The sequence below is a fragment of the Cornus florida genome, unplaced genomic scaffold (assembly GCF_030987335.1).
Source record: "Cornus florida cultivar Cherokee Brave unplaced genomic scaffold, ASM3098733v1 CherokeeBrave_3.0.0_Hap2_Chr08, whole genome shotgun sequence".
In the NCBI taxonomy this organism is placed as follows: Eukaryota; Viridiplantae; Streptophyta; class Magnoliopsida; order Cornales; family Cornaceae; genus Cornus; species Cornus florida.
The window spans coordinates 67,787,193-67,801,435 of record NW_026775578.1 but is presented as its reverse complement, the minus strand read 5'-3'; the positions used below and the strand labels follow the sequence as shown (position 1 = coordinate 67,801,435).

General features: G+C 38.9%; 2 protein-coding genes across 2 annotated transcripts; both read left to right on the top strand.

Annotated features, from left to right (window-relative positions):
* The first annotated feature begins 6,216 nt into the window (after positions 1 to 6,216).
* LOC132270442 (uncharacterized) lies at positions 6,217 to 10,787 on the top strand. Its single transcript, XM_059771623.1, has 3 exons — positions 6,217 to 6,394; positions 6,710 to 7,297; positions 10,687 to 10,787. The coding sequence occupies exons 1-3, from the start codon at positions 6,217 to 6,219 to the stop codon at positions 10,785 to 10,787; spliced, it is 867 nt and encodes a 288-aa protein (XP_059627606.1).
* A 209-nt stretch (positions 10,788 to 10,996) lies between these two features.
* Positions 10,997 to 11,491, top strand: LOC132270441 (uncharacterized). The gene has a single exon (XM_059771622.1). The coding sequence runs from the start codon at positions 10,997 to 10,999 to the stop codon at positions 11,489 to 11,491; it is 495 nt and encodes a 164-aa protein (XP_059627605.1).
* Positions 11,492 to 14,243: the final 2,752 nt, after the last annotated feature.

Below are 14,243 nucleotides of genomic sequence, written 5' to 3'. Positions count from 1 at the left end.
AGGCTCGAGCTTTTAGTACAGGCTCGAGCTTTCAAAAACATACCTCGAGCCTAAGCGATTTTGTCCTATTTAGAGTGTAAATTTGGAGATGTCTATTAGAGACAAAAACATCAGGCTTCGACTCTTCTTTCCAGCACCACTGAGTTTGCTCAATTTGGAGTTTCGAGTGAAAAATTATGCCTAAAATATTGAAGTAGGTCCAGAATTCTCATCATTTTTACTCCAAGCTTGCTTTAGATGACCGGCAACGACTCTGTAAGCTTCAATATCAGTCTTTTCATCATAAAATCACGGTTTTAACTTGTTCTTTAGGAAAGTACCTACAAACACGAAATAAATATAAATTAATCTAAAACTGGATAGAAGTATCGCTCTACGTCTTAACATACGTATATTTAGGGGCTCGAATATCCAATATTCAGTGTTCATCATTTAATTATTTGCAAAAACATGCTTAACTAACCACTTGTTTGTGTGTTTATGTGCTTATATGCTTATGTTAATGTATTTGTTGTGTAGTTTCGCATGCCAAATGTTAGTATTGCATCATTTTGTGAGTCATCCTTGGTGGACCTTAGTGTCATCATTATTGAACCGTTTTCTCGTTTTATAGCACAATGCCACCGCGAAAGGAACCAAGGGGAGTTAGCCATAGGCCAATAAGGGGTGATGCTAGTGAGAGTTCTAGCTCCAATTGTAATGACCCGGATTTTTCGGATAAATTTTTTCCGTTGTCTTTTCCCTTTTGAGTTTGGTTTCTTGTCAATTAGTGTCGTCTCGAGTGCTCTGGAGTGATTTTCGAGACTCTTTTTTGTGGATTGACAACTTCCTTTGACGACCGAGTCAGTTCCGCATTTTTCGTTTTTCGACACTATTCACTTTTTGTCTTTTTCCCTATTTTGTCTTTTTCCCTATTTCGTCCTTTCCTCGTTGTCACTTTGTTTGCGTAACCACTCTTCTTGTGTTCGGAGTTGGTTTTTAACTTCACGTATCTTCATCTTGAGTGGTTTCCATGAAATACGTATCTTCAATTTTGCAAGAAAGTACTCTGGTTGCTCCCGGTGTCCATAGGGGCGTGGATGCACAATTCTTTGGAATTATTTTCTTTTCTTAGGGTGTTTTTCATAAATATCTTTTGAAGATATTTTATTTCAGGGGCATCTAAGAAAATATCTTTTGGAAGATATTTTCATTCTGGGGCAGTTTCGCCGCTAACCCTTTTTGTAGGGGTCATTGTGCAATTAATGAAAGTTATTGCAAAATATCTCGTCTGGAGCCTGGATCCTCGTATGGGATTCATTTTCACTTTTTGTTGACTCGTAAATTCATAGATTTTCCTCCTGGTCAATGTCTTCTAGTTTCAAGGTTTCTGGCCCCGGTTTGCGCCAAACTTGTTTTGGGCATAACTTTCTGTACGGGACTCGGTTTTTGATGCCGTTTCTTCCGTTGTTCATTTTTTCTCATTTTGAATCTTTTTTTTCATGGAGTTATGCCGTTTGAGCGCGTTTTCTCAAAATTCACTTTTCCGAACCCGACGGAGCCCTTTCGGGACACTTTTTTAGACTTACTATAAATATGGGACTTAAGAACAAAAAATCAGACTTTCAGCCTCCTTCTTCCTCTTTGGCCGGTAGCCATGGGAACACCTTGAGCTGCCACTTTCTCTCTCCTCATTTGATCCACTTTTATTTAATGAAAAGTCTTCGGCCTTAACGTTTAATGCTTGTCTTGACGCCGTGCACCTTTCCCCCTTATTAGAAACCATTTCTGACCAAATTTTGAGTTCGGGATTGAGGTCAAGTTTGGATTTTCATTGGGCTTCTTGGGTGTTCATGTAGATCGTGTTGTCCCCGACAAAAACTAGAAGTTTTGTCGGATTCGGAGCCGTTTCATTTTAGTGGGGATTTGAGATTTCATCTCAAATGGAGGTAAGGAATGTTTTAGGATTGTTTGTGTGTTGTATTGAGTGTTTTCCATGATTATACAACTCATATGTATGCCTTTTATCAAATCTAGAAAGTTAGTATTATTTATTTCTTTGTGTAAGATTTAAATTTCAAGGATGTGCATAGCTTAGATTTGAATTGTGGCATGATGATAAATTAAGCTTTAATATGTTTGTTAACATATATTAAATAGGGATTATTTGAATAAGAGTTGAGCTTTTTATTTAATATTTTTCTTTTGTGAAAGATAAATTTCCATGGTCATACCTTGCATGAAATGAACTTGTAGTATGCTTTTAAATTAAGTCTAAGCATGTTTGTTAACATACTTTAATTTGAGAGCATTTGGACAAGTATGAAAATCTAGAGATTTTAACTTAAATGATTAAATAAAATCTATTTAATGGTTCCCTAGGCCTAGTTAAGCTTTTAACTTGATAATCATGAGGACTAGGACTTGTGTACTAGTATGTATTAAATTGGGACCATTTGAAGTTGCTTGAAATTTAGAAGTTTAATTATCATGATATAATTAAATTTTACCTTGTTGTACCATTGTCCTACTTGAAATTTTAGTGAATATATGTGGATACCATGATATGTTGTATAACATGTTTTAATTAGGGACCATTTGGTTGAGGTATGAAGCTTAGGGAAATTAATGTGGTTATTTGATAAATTTTCGTTATTGCATTAATGATTTGATCATGTATTAGACAATGGTTGTATGTTTAAAGCATGATTTTTGACTTGTAATGGATTCATGAATTTGTGATTTCAATATTAGATTATATTACCATAGCTTGTAACGAATCGCACACTGAAGATTCGACATGTAATGTTATATAGCGCGTAACAAATTGCGCTTTGAAAATTCGACATTTGTCATCCTATAGTAGTTGTGGATTTAGAGCATGTAATGTGTGGTTACAAACTACTTGTGCATGGGATGTGGTTTCGTATATATATAAGTTGTTAACTTATTTATTTTGGAGTCACTTGGGATATGGTTACTATGATATGGCTAAAGTTCGGCTTTAGTGCGGGAGGTATGAGTTCTCCCCAATTGAGATAGTGTGCACTTAGGGTGGTTTTCCCTGTGGGTTAGTGCCCGGAACAACCATTGATCTCGGCAAAATTCCGAGTCTAGATGTCCAAGTCTTCCATTATTTATTTTCGCATTCAATTCCAAGTTACCAATCATGTTTATATTGTGACTTGTGGTTTTGGCTATCGGCGATTTTGATGTTGTTAAGTACATCCATGCTTTATGATCTTTGTAGATTTTGATGTTGCCAAGTACATCCATGTTTTATATAAATCATTTCAATGTTTTTAAGTACATTCATGTTCATGATTTTTAATAAATCATTGTAAGCTTTTAATGTTGTTAAGTACATTCTTGTTTTATGATTTTAATTAATCATTATAAGCTTTTGATGTTGTCAAGTACATTCATGTTGTGTTGTTCAAATATAAAGTAGGAATGATCCTATAGATTCATTTGGAACATAGACGTTAGGTGGCATGATCACTTATGTCGTTTTCGTTCTTTAGATTTCAAATTGATGACTTTGAGAATCTATGTTTGTTGCTTTGTGTAAGCATGCTCCTATGTTGTTGCTTGGTATAAGCATGCTCCTATGTTGTTGCTTTATGTAAGCATGACCCTATGTTGCAAAAATTGCATGAATGAGGTGATTGATGCTAGAAATGATCTTAGGTAGCTAGGATGTTCCTTGAGTCTCACCTTTGACATAGACGTTAGGTGGAATGAACCACAATAATTAATCATGCAAACTTGTAAAACGTAGGTCGATGCATGCTCATTTCCTACGAGTAGCTTTATGTTACTCACCCCTGGGGCATATTTCAGGTACAGGATTCAAGGTTAAAGATTCTCAACATGCTTGGATGATTTGGGAACTTGAAGGGTTCAATTCTTGTAAAGGTTGGCTTGAAAAGCCATTTGTAACCTTATATGTCAAATGTGTATATTTACTTCTAGACTTGTAATGTGTGCCTAAGCACACTTTTTGATTCTCATTTTATGTATATGACATGAGGCCAATGGCCAAACTCCTTTTGAAATTACATTTATGTCAAGGATGTTCATTTTTGCCTTCGATGAGAACATATGGAAAACCATGCGTTTTAGTATGCAATTTTGCACCGGAGCGTGCATTGTGTATGAACTTCTTCCATTAGCATTCAATTAACATGCATGAAGTGTGGCCAAGGGCCAAACGGCATTTCAAAATCATTTCATGATTTTAGGTTTCAAGTTTTCATTCCAAACTTCATTTTTTGGCATTTTGGCCGTTAGGGGGTCATATTTTGCTTCGGCCATATTTTTGAGTCATGAACCATTGTAGCACATCTTATTAGGTAAGTTATGTTTACGTGCATGGTCTTTTCCGGGCAAAGCTTCTTCTTTGGTGAAATGAGCCTCCTACGGACTCATTTTACACTTTTGTTGCATATTCTGACCTAAGGGTATTTTGGGAATTTACTTTGGGAAATAAATTCCATTCTTTACATGGTCACTTAGAAAATGTGATTTTAGGGGGGGTTTCTTTTTAGTGTTTTTCCAGAAAATGCCATCTTGACATTGGAAATCGCATCCGAAGTTCAACTCTCAGTTTTTAAATTTAGCAGCTTTTTGGACCCTCTGGACCAGTTTTCTTGGGAGGGCATTTTAGGCATTTCAATTTGCGTATTTTTCAATTTTCCTTGAGATTCATGTAGAAAACTCAATTTTGAGGAGGATTTCTTCTTTGAGTTTTTCCAGAAAATGTCATCTAAATCCTCAAATTTTCTTTTTTCCCGGAAAACCCCTGCTGCCAGAATTTCTTGCTGCCCATTCTGCCTCCTTCACATGTAAACGGTAACCAGAAGTTTGGTAACCGGTTACATGTGCTTGGGCTGTGTTTTGGTCGAATTTTTTTGTCTCCTAACCAGTTAGGAAGGCTTGGTAACCGGTTAGATGATCTAGGGTTTGCACTTTTTGACCGTTTTGCCCCTTCTTCTTCCGTAAGCCATATCTTCTTCATCCGGACTCCAAATCAAGTGATTTTTTAGTCTAAATTCATTAATTTTCATTGTCTTTCCAATGGTGTGCTCGGTGGCACCCACTTTTAAGCTAGAAATGATGATTTTGCCCCTAGGTTTAATCTTGTTCGTTTTTGAAACGTTGCTTCCCCATTTAATTCCTTTGGGTTTCGTGACCTTGTTTAAGGGTCATAATGGTGTCTTAGAGCCATGATGTATCTCTAGAGACCGTTGTTTTGTCTTTTGCTTCCGCATTTTGGATCCGTTATCGGGTCATCTTTCGGTTCATCACTGACGCACCGGGTTAAAAAACTTGGGCCTTCACACCAATCCTGTGAAGCAGGTTGATGAGGATACGCTTCTTAGGGACTTGATTCCCCCAAGAGGTGTTCCTACTAGAAGGGACAATATTGAAGCACCCATTGAAGAGGGTAAAGGTTCAGTTAAGCTGACACTGAACCGTTTGTTACAGAATACCTTAAGGGCTACAATTGTTTCTCTTCCGCAACTGATACCACAACCGGTAGTTCACGTAGAGGAGACAGCAGTGCAGAAACGTCTCAAGTTGATTACGGGGTTTTCAAAGTTGATGCCAATGATGTTTGAAGGTGGTGCAGACGCGATGGAAGCAGACGACTACATGGACCAAGTGGAAAACCACTTAACTTCAATGAATTTGATGGATGATCATTTGAAAATCATCCTAGCCACTTATAAGTTTTCAAAGGAATCTAAGCTTTAGAGGAAGTCAATCACTAATCAGCACAAGATAGAGGAGATAAGTTGGGAGATGTTCAAGGGGCTGTTTTATGAGAAGTATTTTTCGGTTACCAAGAGGTGGGAGCTAAGGAAGCAGTTTGATGATCTTAACCAGGGTAACATGTTGGTGATGGAGTATGAGAACAAATTCACGTCTCTTTTTTGCTTTGCCCCAGAAATAGTGAGGAATAAGGCTGATAAAATAAAGAAGTTTATTTATGTCCTTCATTATCAAATGAAGCCGTTGATCACGGCACAGTATTTCAAGGTTTATGCAGAGGCAGTGGAAAGAGCATTGATGCTAGAAGTAGAAACGAATGATAGAAATGCATAAAGAGAACAATGGAAACAAAAGAAGAATGCCAGATCATTTTCAGAGGGGCCTTCATGAAAGAAGAACAAGGGTGGTTCATCTCAGTTTCAGGGACAACAGTCTGCACGATCGGCTCCTACTACTCCTATGCTAGCTGGATCAGATAAGAGTGGAGCCGTCTGTTACCAGTGTCAGCAGCCTGGACATTACAAGTCCAAATGTCCTATGAATCTGTCTGTAGTTTCTGCAACATTAAGAGCTTGTTATGGGTATGGCCAGCAAGGCCATCTAAATCGGGACTGTCCGAATTTGGGAGCAGGCACCGGTAGTGGCAAAGGGTCACAGCAGAGGTCGTTATAGTTGGCTACAGCTCAGTCAGGTTTCAGACCACCGCCGCTACCACAGCCTGCCATGTCTTCGCAGGGTTCACGACCAGCTAGAAGGGATACTCCTACTATTTCAGTGCAGCAGTTAGGTGTTCAAGTTGGCAATTTTTAGGCACAGGCACCACAGGGGCATGTCTATGTAGTTGTTCAGGCTGATACATCTTCTGGTCCCTCAGTTCTCTGAGGTATCTTTCTAGTGTTTAGTTCTTGGGCCCGTGTTTTATTTAACTCTAGTGCATCTCTTTCCTTCATAGCATCATCATTTGCATTTGCATCGGGGTTCGAGGTCAGTTTTATGGATTGGGCGTTGTGTGTTGATACGCCAGTTGGGGTTTCAGTGTATTTGAGCAGAGTTATGAGGGATTGTTCCATCATGATCGCCGAACAGACTTTTATTTTTGACCTCATCCTCTTGGAGATGACTAACTTTGATATCATTCTCAGGATGGATTGGTTAGCTTCATTTCAGGCTATGATCGATTGTTTCAGAGGCAGAGTCATAGTTTGCACTCCTGAGGGAGATTGTTTATTTTTCATGGGAGATCAGAGTGATTCCCAACCTTCATCATTGTATGGAATTCGTGTACGGAATCGTAGTGACCACTTCTTGGCTAGTCTTTTATCCAAAGAAGATGATGATGTGGAAAAGGTTTATCCTGCCGTTGTTTGCGACTTCTTAGATGTTTTTCGAGAAGATTTGACAGAGTTGTCTCCACATCGAAAAAAAGTGTTTGCTATTGATTTGATGCCAGGTACCGCGCCAATTTCTATGGCACTGTATCGTATAGCACTAGTGGAGTTTGAAGAATTGAAGAAGCAACTCGATGATTTAAGGATGAAAGGTTTCATCCGACCGAGTGTGTCACCGTGGGGCGCACCGGTCTTGTTTGCTAAGAAGAAAGATGGTTCTTTGAGGTTGTGCATTGATTACCAGTTTTTAAATCATGCCACCATCAAGAACAAGTATCCTTTGCCAAAGATAGATGATTTGTTTAACCAGTTGAAGGGAGCTAATTACTTTTCGAAGATTGACTTAAGGACAGGCTATTATCAGTTGCGGATTAGGGATGAGGATATCCCAAAGACGGTGTTTCGTACACGGTATGGATATTATGAGTTCCTTGTTATGCCTTTTGGCTTGACTAATGCGCCAGTGGCATTCATGGACCTAATGAATCGTGTCTTTCATGATTACTTGGACCAGTTTGTGGTAGTTTTCATGGATGACATTCTTGTATATTCACGATCTCAAGAGGAGCACGAGATTCATTTGAGCATTGTATTACAGATTTTACGGGAGCATCGCTTATATGCCAAATATGAAAAGTGTGAGTTTTGGCTACAAGAGGTGAAGTTTTTGGGGTACATTGTCTCAGAATGTGGAGAGTATCAGTGAATCTATCGAAGATAGAAGCAATTTTGAATTGGGCGCCTCCCAAAAATATTTTTGAGATTTGGAGTTTCCTCAGTCTAACAGGTTATTACTATAGATTTATGAAGGACTTTTCCTGTTTGGCAGCGCCTATGACTCGCTTGACCCGGGAGGGGATCAGGGTTACTTGGAATGAAACCTGTGAGTCTTTCTTTCAAAAGATGAAGATAAGGTTGACTACGACTCCAGTGTTGGTGATACCCGAGCGTGGCTTGGGTTATGTGATCTATTGTAATGCTTCACTTGACGGTTTAGGTTGTATACTAATGTAGGATGGTAGAGTAATGGCTTATAGGTCTCGACAGTTAAAGACTCATGAGTACAACTACTATACTCATGACTTGGAGTTAGCGGTAGTTGTTTTTGCCTTGAAGTGTTGGAGACACTATTTGTATGGTGAAAGATTCGAGGTGTTCTTAGATCACAAGAGCCTCAAGTACCTTTACTCCCAAAAGGACTTGAACAATAGACAGAGGTGATGGGTTGAGTTCTTGGAAGACTACAACTTTGATTTGCAATACCATCTGGGCAAGGCAAATGTGGTAGCTGATGCCTTAAGCAGGAAATCTCATGCGACTTTGGCTGGTCTAGCCATTCGGAAGTGAAAGATGCATGAGGATCTGGCAGGGATGAGACTACATTGCTTTGATGACGATGTTGGCAGTGAGCCAGCATTCTTATTTGGTCTTGTGGCTGATAAGCGCCGAATATTGCATATTTAAGTGCCCTTATTTACATTAGTTAAGTCTATTAGTTGATAATAATGTATAGTTTAGCTTTATTTGTTTGTTTTCGTTTACTTTCAGGTCGGTTCCCCCGAATGTAGCTAAAGGAATGGTTTTGACAATCTTTTGAAGAATCAAAGCAAGTTGTCGCTAGGGACTGTTATTTGAGCCAAGTTCCTTGAGCCATCGCGTGTATGAATGTTGCGGCATTGCATTCAAAATGACGACCGCGTCACTAGACCAACCAAGGTGGCTAAAGAGAAGGCTGAGAGTTTTTGAAGTCAAGGCTCCGCGGGCGCCCGCCACGCCACGCCACCGTGGGCGCCCGCTAATTATGCCAGTAGGTCGCCTTCTTTCATGGGGCCTTGCAGCTTCCGCTACAAGCTCCGCGGGCGACCGTCGTTTTGTCCAGTGAGCTCCTTCGAATCCTGAGAACCCGCGAGCGCCCGCCGGTGCACCACGGGCCCCCGCCGATCTGCAGGTAGCAGATCACCTGCTCCTGCTTTTGTGCTGAACCTTGTTCCCTCTGTATTTTTTTGTGGTCCAAATGACTTCTAGGGTGGTTGGAGCTCGTGATGGAGTGGATAAAAGTAGGTTTTTGCCTAGATAAGAGGGGAGAGGTTTTGTATTTTTCCCTATCTCATATTTTTGCTAAGTTTTAGAGAGAGAAAGAGGAGTTCTTGAGGGTTTGTGTATTTTGGGTCCTCTAGGTGCGAAAATGAAAGGTTTATTCATCCTTTCTACTAACTCCCTATCTAGGGAGGTAATGAAGCCCTCTCTAGTAAGCATGTTCTAGCTTTTGGTTTATTTTAGGGAAAATGATGTATATATGTGGGTGTTCCATAATCTAAAGTCTACACTTGATGTAATGAACTGAATTTGATATTAATGATCATGTTGAATTTATTTTCTTGTCTTAGAATGTATGTTCTCATGGTTGTATTACTTGATTTTTCATAGTGACAATGAAAAGGAGATTGTGGAATGGTTTTAATGGCATGTTGTATGAGAACCTTGTTAGTCCATGGCTTAGGATATCCCTTTGATGGATTAATCTTGATTCTTAACTTCATGTGCTCTTATCATGTGATTGATGGCTTGATAATCTCTAGCTTAGCAAGCATGTCTAAAACTACACACTAGTTTAGGTAGTTCAAGCATGTTTAACTTTGATAGGTTATTCTTGCCATTGATTTCATGAATTTCTTGAAGGAATGTAGCAATGTTGTGTTGTAGCATTTCTTGGTCACATATTTATGCTGTTTCCCCTAAATTTACCTCAACTAGCATGTTCATAGGGTAGGTAGTGGATTCACTTCCCTAGTCCCATCTACATTATCTTTATCTCTTTAATTCTTCGCAAATTACCATTTTATGCATTTTTCAATTCCTAATTTTAGTGACAACCCAAACAAAACTCTATACACCTTCATCATTCTAAAAGTGATTTTAGACACCTTGGTTGCCATAAACTAGCAGTCCCAGTGGTTTGACTTACCTGACCAATAGCCCTATTTTACAATGATATGCTATTGCAAAGGTTAATGTATAATTGACAACCGATCAGTGGCTTAGCCTACTTTTGTCAGACGAGTGATTGAGTCACAGAGACGGGATCTAGATTTGGATGCCATTCACATTTTGATCTCCAGTGGTAAAATAGTGAAAGATTAGACCTTGCATGCAAATGGAGGTCTACGGTTCAGGGGTTTGTTGGTTGTTCCCACAGTTTATCGTAAGGACATCTTATGGGAGTTTCACACTTCTTGCTTTGTAGTTCATCCAGGTGGTACCAAGATGTATCACAATTTGATACATCAGTATTGGTGGAACAGAATAAAGAAAGATATGGCATAGTTTGTGGCTAAGTGTCTTACCTGTCAGTAGGTGAAGGCCGAGCATCAGAGACCAGCGGGTTTGTTGCAACCATTGCCTGTAGCGCAGTGGAAATGGGAGCAGATTGCTATGGATTTCACGACAGTTCTTCTAAAGTCCTAGAGGGGTAATGAGGCCGTATAGGTCATTATTGATAGATTGACCAACACGGCTCACTTTTTTCCTATTAAGGCAACAGATGACGCAGAGGCATTTGGTGTACTGTATGTGAAAGAGATTGTGAGGTTGCATGGTGTTCCAATTGCTACTATTTCAGATACGGATGCCATGTTCCTTTGAAGTTTTGGGAAGGACTTCAAGCAGCATTTGGCTTAGCGTTGCACCTTAGTACGACATTTCCCCCACAGACGGACGGCCAATCGGAGCGTACCATCTAGATTTTACAGGATATGTTTTGGGCATGCGTACTTGATTTGGGAAGTAATTGGGAGGATCACCTTCCATTTATTGAGTTTGCCTACAACAACAATTATCAGGCGAGCATTAAGATGGCTCCATTTAAGGTGTTGTATGCCAGACCTTGTAGGTCTCTAGTTTGTTGGATTGAGGTAGGCGATACAACCGCCTTAGGACCCGACATTTTACTCAAGACTACTGAGAAGATCAAACTGATTAGACAGAGATTGTTCACAGCTCAGAGCCGACAGAAGAGCTATGCAGATAAGCAGAGACGACCGCTATCCTTTGAGGTGGGAGATCATGTCTCTCTACAGGTTTCTCCACGGAAGGGTATGTTGAGGTTCAGGAAAAATGGCAAGTTATCACCACGATTCATTGGACCTTTTGAGATTTTGGACTGCGTAGAAGAGGTTGCCTACAGACTTGCATTGCCACCACAGTTAGACAGGGTTCACAATGTTTTACTTGTGTCGATGCTACGAAAGTATAACCCGGATCCATCTCACATTTTGAGTTGGGTTGATGTGGATATCGATAAGGATGTTTCCTATAAAGAAAGACCAGTTCAGATCCTTGACACATGACAGAAGGTGTTAAGGGACAATGGTGGGTGTTAAGCACTAATTGCAATGAGAGTGTAGTGTAGCCAAGTTTGAATTTATAAAATGTCACTACCGCTACTAACTATAAATGTAGCTATACTAAGTAGGGATCGTCCCAAGGGAAATGAAGTGTATTTTTGCTTGGAAATCAATGTAAGATTAGTAGGTTGAATGATCAAAGGTAGTTTGATTGATTAATTAAACTAAAATGTAAACTAAGTAAATGTAATGTAAATCAATTAAAGTAAAGTAAGGTGTAGAGAGTATAAGAGAGAGGTCTTGGGACTTAGAGTTCACCACTAAGCATTACCGTCCTAGACATTCAATGTTTAATGGATTAGGGGGATTATGTGTTGTAAATGAAAGTGTGTGCCATTGATTGAAATATTTGCATGGATGGCTAAGTAAGCATACATTGTCTAGCCAATCTAATGAATAACACAACATATCAAATTAAACCATTAATCCTTCCATAAGCCCACAATTAATGCACACTCAACAAATTAGAGAAATATACTACTTGCATTCATAAGTATGGAACATCAAACAACAAGAACGGATTGTCCACCTATCTAAGAAAGTAAGGAAACTACACTACAACTAAGCTAGTTACATAAAAATTAAACTAATTAAACTAGGGTTGCGGCACAATCCATTAAGAAATAAGTATGAACCATCAAATTAACTACAAGAGTATTCCATTTAAGTATCATGCCTTGACCATCACCAGATTCATAATATCAACACACATAGACACGCATCAATGTCACAAAATCTAGAGATAAACACATAAACATCCATTCTAGCGTACATATACATATGAATAGAATTAAATGATTAAATGGAAGTATTAAACTACACAAATCATTGTAGAAACAAGATTTATATATATATATCAAAAGTCAAGACAAGAAATACAACACTAATCCCCATTAATTATAAAACATCAAGGTCTAGGAGGCATGCTTAGGCTATCTCTAGCCCCAAGAGATGGTTTAGCCACTCATTAATGTTGTCATCTAACCCTCAAGAGTTATCTCCATAGTAGAGCTTATCTTTCCCCTTGGTAAAAACCCTAGATGAGAGGAAGAACTTTTCCCAATTTGTGTGTTTTCTCTCTAATCTCTAGCCAAGCCTCTCTAACTAACCAACATCTTTTACTCAAAATAGCCAAAATCCTTATATAGGTAGCTCAAATGTCACACCAATGGTCAGTCCTTGTGCACTAGGACCTCCAAATGATTGCACCATGAGCACACATTTAATTTGGCTTAAAATTAATTTTTCACACAACTTGAGGCAGTTCGATCGATCACGAGGTTGCTTGGATCGATCGAACCTTGGCAGCGTACTTTTGGATAATGACAAGGCTGAGATATTTTTGGAAAAAAGGACAAAAGTGGTAGGTGAGGATAAGATCAAAGGGGTTCGATCGATTGAAGGAAATGTTGGATCGATCGAAGGAAATGTTGGATCGATCGAAGATGATATTTTGCTGAGGATAAGGACAAAAGGCTCAATTCATCATGGCATGGTTGGATCGATCACTGTGAGATCAATTGGAGCTTGAGTACGATCGATCGAAGAAGGCTGTTTTTCACCACTTTGCTCCTTTCTTCCACTGAGCTTGAGATTGCATCTTTTATGCTCTAATTCAGCTGAATTGACTTATTTTGGGGATTAGTGCCTGAAAAGGGAATATGAAATTAGACCAAAATGGAAAAATAAGATAGAATAAGGTCCTAGAATGTTCAAGCTTAAGGGGTTTAAATGCGCACTTTTCAGCGCTTATCACACCCCTAAACTTAAATATTGCTAGTCCCTAGCAATGAACTACAAGGAATAGAAAGAAATAAAGAACTATACAACTATGAATCTAGGAAGCAATAAAAGGATAACGCCACTTTTGTAGAGAACACGATTGCATTCAACACATGCAACAAGCCTTTTAAACCCCTAGGTTACCCCTAGTGGATGAGCGAAGTCTCATGAAGGTTTCCAGAAATGATACCCACAAACACTGAGCTCATTCTCACAAAAGAGGCACCAATATTTCACACAAGCATTGGGAGAAAACTACCTCAAGTATGCACATTTTCAACCATTTCCAAGCAATCTCCCAAAATCTCAATATCAAGTAAGCAAGTATGGTCCTCCACACATCAAGACAATGATCATGTAAATTAAAAGAACTCTAGAATCCTTTTTAAGTGAACCGGCATCAAATATGTTGCTATCTAACCCAACTAAAGAAATGATCACATCATTAACCTCAAACTAGCACACAAATCTAGTACCGATCATCAAGACAAAGAGTGGACCTTTTATTAAAGATTTATTGATTGAGGTGCGCTTATTCGTTTCACTCGATTTTTTTTTTCTATCCTTAAGGATCAAAGATGGAAACATAATGCAATGTGTTGATCTATTAAGCTTTCTAGCAATCCATGAGGTCGAGTGTTAGGTCAATAACTCCCAAACCGGACGACTTTAGGGCATTAAGTGTTTAAACTTCCCTAAGGACTTACAACCTCAACTCAATGAGGCTACAAATCAAAACTACCTCCATCTAATCATTTCCCACTTCTCACCTTTTGGGAGAAGTCTTCACTTTTTTATTTGCTTTTTGCAAACTTTTTTCTTTTTTCTTTTTTTTTTTGGTTTGTTTTTTTTATATCAAGTTATCAACCTAAAGTTTAGGCCCTTCACCTTTGGGTGCGAGAAATTGAGTGCT

Excerpts from the sequence above, each read along its gene's own strand:
- LOC132270442 (XM_059771623.1), top strand. The coding sequence starts at position 6,217 with ATGCTAGCTGGATCAGATAAGAGTGGAGCCGTCTGTTACCAGTGTCAG. Across the intron at positions 6,395-6,709 it reads GAATTTGGGAGCAGGCACCG|CATCATCATTTGCATTTGCA; the intron begins GTAGTGGCAAAG and ends TTTCCTTCATAG. Across the intron at positions 7,298-10,686 it reads CGATGATTTAAGGATGAAAG|ATGACGCAGAGGCATTTGGT; the intron begins GTTTCATCCGAC and ends TTAAGGCAACAG.
- LOC132270441 (XM_059771622.1), top strand. The coding sequence starts at position 10,997 with ATGGCTCCATTTAAGGTGTTGTATGCCAGACCTTGTAGGTCTCTAGTT.